Source organism: Mchenga conophoros, linkage group LG13 (assembly GCF_057382185.1).
Source record: "Mchenga conophoros isolate Kocher_MC1m ecotype Shallow Benthic linkage group LG13, M_conophoros_male_GT1.1, whole genome shotgun sequence".
Classification (NCBI taxonomy): domain Eukaryota; kingdom Metazoa; phylum Chordata; class Actinopteri; order Cichliformes; family Cichlidae; genus Mchenga; species Mchenga conophoros.
In genome coordinates this window covers 12,693,377-12,702,902 of record NC_140538.1, presented here as the reverse complement: position 1 = coordinate 12,702,902, position 9,526 = coordinate 12,693,377, and the positions used below count along the sequence as shown (strand labels likewise).

The 9,526-nt window shown below is 37.5% G+C and overlaps 1 protein-coding gene across 1 annotated transcript in view; it reads right to left on the bottom strand.

Moving 5' to 3' along the window:
- Positions 1–6,214: 6,214 nt before the first annotated feature.
- ryr2b (ryanodine receptor 2b (cardiac)) overlaps positions 6,215–9,526 on the bottom strand; it is an 84,870-nt gene continuing 81,558 nt past the window's right edge. Inside the window, exons 103-104 of the mRNA XM_085296510.1 lie at positions 8,800–8,851; positions 6,215–6,751 (exon numbers count right to left, since the gene is read on the bottom strand). Of these exons, the coding sequence (XP_085152636.1) occupies positions 6,656–6,751; positions 8,800–8,851 (148 nt within the window). The 3' untranslated portion in view covers positions 6,215–6,655. The remainder of the gene's footprint in view (positions 6,752–8,799; positions 8,852–9,526) is intronic.

Sequence of the window (9,526 nt, the reverse complement as noted above, 5' to 3'; positions counted from 1 at the left end):
CAATGCATTTCAAAACTGACAATCTGGTCTGGAGCACTTCATGTGATAAACCACACACAGCCTAAGGCACCGCAGCTGTAATCCAAGACAGATATCCCAACTAAACTAAAATATCTACTCATTTTTCATTTTATCAGTGAAGTGCAGTCAGTGCCGTCTACACGTTTACCTGAATTTTCCTTAAGCGCTTTTGGTGTTAGTCCACACTCCAAACATGTGCAAAGCAGTTTTACTGAAGTCTCCAAAGCGTCCAGGAGTATAAATTTCCATTCTCTTTGTATTAGCTCTGATGGATGCGACCTGTCCGAGACGGTTCCCTGCCTCGCTCCAAACAGATGCTGGGATAAAAATGAGTCCTCCTTAAATTTAAATCAAAACTAATGGAGTGAAGCGTGGCAATAAATCTATGCACTGGACTAAAAATGAGCATAGACAAAAAGATTTCCTTTCAAATCATGTTATTTTCATGCAATATCCTAGTGTTTAATTTATACCTTATGTAGCTTTAATGCATTCATTACAGTGAGTTTAATAAACTGCCAATTAGGGCAACTTGAATATATACCTGCATATACAGCAGGTCAAATGTCTCTGTTGAGAAAATGCATAGCAGATCATCCTTAAAATTTTCAAAGGCACAGACATCTGAGAACATAATCTTCAATCATCTCATTTCCTTCGTTATTTCTGGTTTCACAACCTTGCAAGGTCTACATTTTTTTAATCTTTACCTTAAGAAGTATATTTAAGGATGGAAATCTGGAAAGAAAGAAAAAAGTCCAAAAACGGAGGTGCATGCTTTGTAGTGTATTATGCTGCTGTAGGTTATTTTTCTGGTCAATTTAAGAACTAATTCTGTGAGTAAATGGCACTTTAATAATGCTCCAAAGCCTGAAAACGCACTAATGGAGTTGCATATGACCAGAAGGGCAAATAATTTTCCTGATGCACAAAATTGTTGTAGCAGGTACTTAATCTGCCACCATCAGAATTGAATTTAATGCAGCCACTAGTACTGTAGCTTAGTGGTTTTACTTAAGGCATTTATGAGGCTGCATTCAATTACATGTGCCAGAAATGCCACTTCAGACAAAGTTAGGTTTTGTAAGATCCTCACTATTGTTGGCTTCCCTCATAACAATCAAGTTTACAGAGCTATCCAAATGCAACATCTGTGTGTGTTTTTTAACAAAGACAAGTTGTTTCAAAATCCCCATTTTATCTGAAAGATATCATTGGATCGTTTTTGGATATGCACAAGTTTGTTTGGCTACAGTTACACAACCTGGTGGTTTAATTAACAAAAACCTGAGTGAGTCAACATGTGCCATTAGGCTGAGTTCTGGTGCAGCACTTTTCAGATCAGAGGTTGTCTTGATGACTTCAAATAGCTGTAAATATTTATTTGAAGTTATTTCATAGAGTCAAGATTCTGTGAATAGCAGATATTAGTGATAATGAGACACAAATTGGTGTGACAGCACTGGCATGGGGAAAAATTGTAAAGAAGAAAATATCCGATAATACCGGGTTAGTCTATAAGAGCTGTGCTTATCTAAAGTCTCTATCCCTAAAAGAAAAACGAAAAAAAACTACCATTATTGTTTATGCATGGCCCAAACTCAACCCTTGCTTCTCCCTAAGAAGCCCTCATCCACAGCACAGCAGCAGCCAGGCATCAAGTGATTTCCAAACTAAAAAGGGACTGAACAAAGAAAGCCACTATGGAAGAGTGTCTAGTGATGTCAGCATAAAAAAATATATAATAGCTTATGTTTATCTAAAAAGCTCTCAGATAAACATCGAACAGTCGTCGCATAAGATTTATTTGAGAGGATGAAACTGGCTGTTTGTACCTCAAAAATATGCAATTTAAACAAATACAACAGATTTGGTCCTAAAACTCTACATAAACGTATTTAGAGTTTTAGGACTCTAAATAAACATGTAAAAAAAAAAAAAATAAGAGGACTGCCGTGTATTACGATAAAAAAGAGAATTGCAACACACATTGCTGTGTGTGAAACAGTTGCAGATAAGAGCTCCAAAAATGAAATCAGAGGCAGTAACACACACACAAAAAAAGAGTCGCATCTCATATTTAATTCAGGGTTCTTGGCCTCAGGTATGAGTAAATTCACAGCTCCATTCTCTCCCCCACTTTCTTTTCTCTTGTCATCTTTTATTGATTTATAACTCTCAGATTACATCTCCATGATATATCTGGGTGCAGAGGCACCACATCCCAAACCAGTATCTGAGGCAACATTCAGAATAATCCAGCCTCGTACCTCAGATTCATATCATATCATTTTACAATGTTTTATGAATACATTTTTGTTGCATGCCAACCTTAAACCATCTGGTCAGGAGACTCCTTACTGTTGGCTGTACATACTGAACCAGAATGTGTTTGAATTATGCAAACCTGAAGGCTATGAATAATAGATCCATACCATTGATTTCATGCCCTAAATTCTTCCTAAAAATGTCATGAGGTCAGATTAATATTAATATTATTTCTATGTCACTGACAGACCCATTGGCTTTGTTATGTGCTGTATGACACCAGCGACAGCTGCTTTCAATTTTTATTATGCAGCAAAAATGTAGATGTAACAAAAGGTTGATTGAACATAGGAAGACAATTCATGCACTTAAGGCTCAGCTTACTGTATATACTCAAGCATATGTAAACAGTTACAAGCAACATGTTAAAAAAAATGCAAATGTAATATTAGCAGGAAAAGACATAACTGAGCAAGTTGTCCCCTCTGCAGGTAGAAGCTGCTTCAACTCTGTTATGTTCTGAATAAAAAAAAGTAACAACTCTTTTACTGCCGGCACATTTTGGTCTGACAGAAATTCATGAAGTTACCAAAAAGTTTCAGTTTGCACTTTCAAATTAAAAAAAAAAAAACTATTGTGGAAAGGAAATGTCTTTCCCTGGTGCATGACATGAATCTCAAAAAGTGTGTGTAACTGTCTGGTATTCAATGCTTTGCAAAAGTCTCAAGCTACCCCTCATTTCCTTTATATCTTGCTAGTAAAATGGGAAATAGGTGCAGCGGCATGTGCAAACATACAGTTAAGTCCATATATATTTGGACACTGACAAAAGTTTTTTCTTTACCGTTTACTGAAATATATTCCAATTATAGTTATAGAATGGATATGGAAGTAATGTGTAGACCATCACCTTTCATTTGGGGGTAACAATATTTAAATTGGATATTGCTTGCATTTGTAAGGTTGTTTGGTTTGTTTGTTTTTTCATTTAAAATTCATTGTGGTAATGTACAGAACCAATATGAGGGGAAAAAAGTTGTCCCTGTCCAAATACTTATGGAGCCAATTAAAATGCAAAAACATTATATGAGGCAAAAACAGCTCAAAAGACAATATTTGGTATCCACCGTTTAACACAGCCTGAGCATACTTAGGCAAGCTTTCCTGTAATTTATTTAAGTAGTCTACAGGAATAATTGAAGGAAATCCACAGCTCGTCTTTGGATATTGGTTGCCTCATCCAGAAATTCTGACAACAATCTGAACTAGAAATTTCAAATTTAGATTCACCACTGCATAAAACCTATTGCATCTAATTTTCAGTCTAGTTCTTGTACAATTTGACATACCTTAGTCTTTTGTCCCCATTACCCGTCCTATAGAAAGGCATCTCAACAGCCACCCTTCCACTGAGACCATTTCTGATCAACTGAAGGGTCAGATGCATCTCTATGTCAGGTCTTTGCTGGATTTTTTCACGACATGACATTCAGCTAGTGTTCATCTGGTTATTACCATGTATTACCATTTTCATACAAAAATGATAATTCAGTTTTGTATCTGCATGGGTAACCCAACTTTATCAAGTTAGTTTCAAGTTCATTCTCAGTTAAGTACCTGAGTTTTGTCATGTCATGCCACAGGATTAGTATACTACTGTTCATTCAATGTAGACTCTAAATGATGCTCCATAACCTAAACTGCATCCAGACCTGAAAGACCTGGCATTACTCAACCACAGGATGGAAAGATTAAAGACTAGAAGGGGAAGCTTGGCAGCTCCAAAAAAAACATCAATCTTATCCACAATATCTTTTAATCAGGCATATGTGGCAATTATACAATAAACAGTATGTTTAATTTGCGTTGTTTTGATGGAATCAGACTCCCTCCTTCAAGTACACGGTGTACTAGTAAATCAACTGTTGGAAGGTTTCTTATGAAATTGGACCTCATGTCTCCTGCAAATCTGTGGCGTGAAAGAGGAGTTGGATGTCTGTGGGTTTGGTGTTTAGACGGCATGATTGATTTTTATACTCACTAGAAGACTGTATCTTTCCAAATTAAATAAGCTTTTGATTAGTGGTTTTTTCCACATTCCTCGACCTCTGGTCTTTGGCTAATGTGGCAACAGATTAAATAAGTACAGTCTTCCTGTAGTGTAGAAGTGACACGATCTTAAAGACCCCCCTCACCTTGTTGAAATGTCAGTGTGGTGTTTGCATGTGCTGCTAGAAGACATATCTTGACGGGGATGACTTAGCCAATGCCATGAGCATTTACACCATGGATGTGTCTGAATCAAACATGGATTCAAACAGGTTTGTTCTTTTGGAAATCCTGGCTAATGAACATGTCACATTCAGATGTGTTAGGGCTTCCTTTTTCCAGGGCTGGCAATCGAGAACGTTTTCTTTATGTTTAAAATACCAACACGTTATCAGCTGCTTGAAAAATTCAAGATTAGAATTCTTACCCTGTACAGTTCACTCTTCTTCAAAATCAGATCTTCTGCTTCTATCATATATTTGTCAAACATTACAACACGCCATCGAGATGCACCAAATTACAGGTTTAAACAGACTCTTGTAAGCAGTAAGCATTGTTTAATATATCAATGTTATATCGCCAGTCACAGCCAGTCGTGGTTTGATGTTGAATGGCAGTCCATAGAATCTGTTACAAAGTAATCATCAGAACAATAACAGACATAGCAGCTCCCAATCCATCACAATTCACTGATTACTGTAATTTGTGAGGTACAGAAAGAAAGTGACAAGTTCTGGTACCATCGGTTGGGTGCTCTGTACAAACCAATGACATTTGCAATTTATTGAGAAGTCAATCATATCCAGAATATTACAACTGCATGGTCAGCAGTAACCATGGCTATTAAAAAAAAGCATGAAAATATAGCATGACACAGAATTGGCGAGCACTGGGATATTTGCGTTGTGCACGTAAAGGTTGTGCTGTGAAAAGGACCCATAAAACTAAGAATGGCCAGACTACAACTCACACTTGAGTCATTTATATACATCTACAGTTACATGGAAATTCTGTCACAGTTGTTGCATGTTGAACTTTCCTTTTTCCTCTCACATTTATCCCTTTGCTTTAATCCCTGGCTCTTCCAAGTTACATGTTGAAGTATCATTGAGCAAGCTACTGAACCTTAAGTTGTCCTCAACGCATTGGGGCCTGAGTGTGTAAATGTTAGGTTAAAAGTGCTTCGAGACAGAAAAATGTATATGTGTTTAGAAAAGAAACCATTTGCAACTGTTGTTTTTTTTAACAAATTAAAACTAATTAATGAATTAAATTATAAATAAATAAATATTGAGTACTTGCTACTATTTTTTGACACAAACAGCACAAGTTTCCCACCTTTTTCACAATATTTGAACAATACTGTGCCATGGTCATGACTCAAAAACAGCCAGAATCCATAGCAGCAGTACATCTGTTCGACTCAGTGTGACCTTTGCATAATGAGGACAATATCTGTAGGTGGCACTCCAACTCCTGTCATCCTGTTGTTAACCTCAGCATGATTTAACAGTTTAACAAAACTCAGCACACTCTTTTAGTCATTGAGTTATACCCACGAACTCCCTCAGGACTTTTCGGCCATCAGAGACGGGTATCAGAAATATTGTTTTGACCTGAATGGCGAGAGATCTGCTAGCGTGCTACACCACAGCTGACAATGATGGTGGGAAAGAGCTCGATACAAGGAATTGCAGGGGAACAGAAGGAACGCGGGAGGGGGGAACAGCAAAGAGCGAAGGGTAAGGATCCTGGAGAGATGAGCACAACAGACAAGACAAGAGAGCCACAAGAAACAGAGGAGAGTAAAAAGAGCAAATGCCAGAGGGAGAGTGTTTATATGGATGTCACAGGAGGAAGGAATGGGAGGCTCTGATTAGAAAAACAAATCAATTTATTTAGAAAACATGACACACATCCAGCAAGAAAAAAAATGCCTCAAACTGAATTTCGATTGCCAGCTTTGACTGTGACAGATAATGATTTATGAAACAGAAAAAGCCTTATTACTACAGATGCTGCTGCAGTCTTAACAAACCACTCAAATGAATAGCTTCCTCCCACAGGACTGCTAATACATGCATCACACACTAATGTTGTATGAGAACATAAACAAGTGGTTCTCAATCTTTTGGTTCCAATTAATTTTGTAAAATAAATGAAATACTTGATTGTGAGAGAAAGAAAATGCCAAAATCTAAAATTAATACTATAGAAACACACAGAGAACTGAAGGCAAATTAGCAACTCCAAAGGCATAAATCGAGACAGATTTTGTCTTGTGACACTAGGGAGGCTTTAGACCTCTCAGGTTATTTCATACCAGTTGATCCTCATATTGCTTACGGAAACAGTCTCCCACAGGAAAGAATTCCCAGCAACGCTCCTGGTACATTTTCCACACATAAGATTCCTGGCAAGGTCAACAGAGTAGCAATTTATCAAAAAGTCATTAATTTCATCATGAACACATTCTTTGACAGTGAGCTAATTAGAAAAATAAAATGAAGTTAGCAGGCTCCATTTCTTTTATGTTTGCTTGTACCATGCCAGAGAAATAGATACATGCTCCATCTATGAGTACAGACAGCCATGTACAGTAAGAGCTGTCACTGTTGGGTTTATCACCTTACTTGGGGGAATTCCTCGACATTTTCTTCTGCCTTTGTGCCCATGGATGTAAAGTAGGCACGCTCTCATCTTCCTTGTTAGTAGCGCAAGATGGTGAAATTGAGGAACACATTTTTTTTGTGTGCAGAAGTCAGGGGAGGAGGAGTGCTATCTTAAGAGAAATTACCTTAAGAGACATTTCAGCTATCAGCTCCAATGGGAGTTTTACTAGATCATTTAACACCTGGGTTTTTAATGACTAGATGGATATAGATGGTCCTGAAGACATATTATGTAATTGAATTGATTAAACTAAAAAATAAAACATAAACACTTTGTTAACTTATCAGATAAGCCTATAGATTGCTGTCAAATAAAGATTCATTTCCTCACTTACTGCCTCAATCATGTGCATGTCAGTAATCCATGGAAACGTGACAGGTTTGAGTCACATGACTCATATCTAAAAGCCCTAAAACAAAGGATGTGGAAAAAAAACCCTCTCTTTGAAGCCTTTGTGACTCAATGAGAGAGAGGGCATGAGGTAAGGTCATTAGGGAGTTTTCCATGTACTGGGACTGAAATGTAGCCTGTTCAACTGTACAACAGGCTGTAGGAGCTTCTGCTCCTTAAATAGTACATACCACAAGGGGATTGGGGGACCAGGCATTCCCGTTCAGGGGCCATGCATAACCCTTGGTTATCACTGGGGAATGGAGGATTGTATGGTCCAGCTGCAACACTTCATCTTTATGCCAAAGCTGCCACAGCTCCTCTACCAGCAGCTGCATCATGATTAAGAACCATGTTTTCACATTCTGGGGCCACCAGGATGACTACTAGTTTCTCCATTTTAAGTACTTTCACCCTGGCTGGGGAAAGCTTTGATTTCATGGTGGCTAAGTTCATGTGCACACTCAGGAAAATGGCTGAATAGGTAACAAGAAGAAAGTTCGTCTTTTATGGTAAAATCTAGCGCACATTAGGATGCAAGACTACTGGCATCCTGGAGTGTTTATTTTGTTATGTGCGCAGACAAGTCTAAAACCTTTCACTTTTTTTGACTAGGTGACTGTAATGGCCATTGGGAGCAAGAAGTTTCCACTTGCATTCTTTAGCAGACAAGTAGATGAAGAAAATCAGAGCAAGGCTGAAAGTCATGTGCATGGTAGAGACAGTGCTAAAGGGGTCGGTGTGGAAAACAAGGGTGTAAAAGAAAATCTTCAAGACTGCGCATGTGCCAGGATTTCTAATCAATAGTGACAGCTCTTAGAGGACATAGCCTACGAGAAAGAAATATTTTTCCACCAAGCAGCTCCTCTTTCAAGCAATATCTGAGAAGAACAATATGCTGAAGGAATATACCCAGTATATCTAGGAATAAGTCCCAGAACCCATTTGATTTGAAATGCCCCAAGTTCAAAATGTTTCAGGTGGATTAAATCAATGTAGTTTTCTTTGACTGTGAGCAATTGTGCCATGAAACTGTAAAGATTTACCTTTTTAAAACATGCCACTAATTGCACAATGTTTTGTGCTTAAGTGGAGATGTATTCATAATGGCAATATCTAGCATGTATATTGTTATAAAATATGCGTGCCAGGAGTGATAAGGCTTTTGAGAGACAGTGTGAATGCATATTCTGTCCTAGTTGAAAAGGTTACACCACAGCTCTGTCATTATCATGGTAAATGTGTGAAATAACAGGTCACTGAGACACGAAGGGAGTATTTTTGGAAAGCTATACTTTGGGATTTGATCTTGTCAAAATAGTGTAATTGTTTAGGAAATTTAAAAGTGCACATCTAGTTCTTTGGTTTGATCATGCTATAAAAAGACGACAATTATACCTGCCCCGTGTGTTCCGTCTCATCCTTGTTAATAAGGTACATCAGAAAAAATCTGCAAAGACACAGAAGGGGGAGTTATGCAACAAGTTTCAAATCTTTCAAACCACCAATGATTTCATTTGGTTCTGTGAAAACTTAAATTAACAAGCTGTTCATGTAGTAGTCAAGTAGAAGGATTATGATGATTACGAATGTAAATTGGATTTCAAATGCAGAAATATAACCAGCAATGTCAACCTGACAATCAGGTTAAAATTACCTTTAATACTTGCAATTATTTGATGATTGACAAGCAAGAAATAATGAAATCTAATGATCCTTTGGTTTATTAAATTATGAGTAATGATGCTACAGCCTATAGACCTTTATCAGGTGAGCCAAAAATGTCAAATGAGGCACGACTGTACATACATATTCATGAGCAAAGAAGAGTCCATCAATCAGGGGATGCAAACACATCCTGCTAGATCCATACTAATCAGTCTCAAAAGCGCTTGCCACAGGCAATTATTGACATGGCAACAATGTACAATGCAATGACACCTTCAAAGTAACCATTTTTACTTCTAGCAGAAAAGGTTCCTTCATGTTATGCTGAAAAGCAGTGAAAAAGACAAAATGATAATCATTTTCTAACCATGACAACTTAATAAGCTTGAGTGGGGTTATTGTTTTCTGCCTTTAATACCTTCTATTACACACATTTTGTTATTTTTATTAGCGTTTC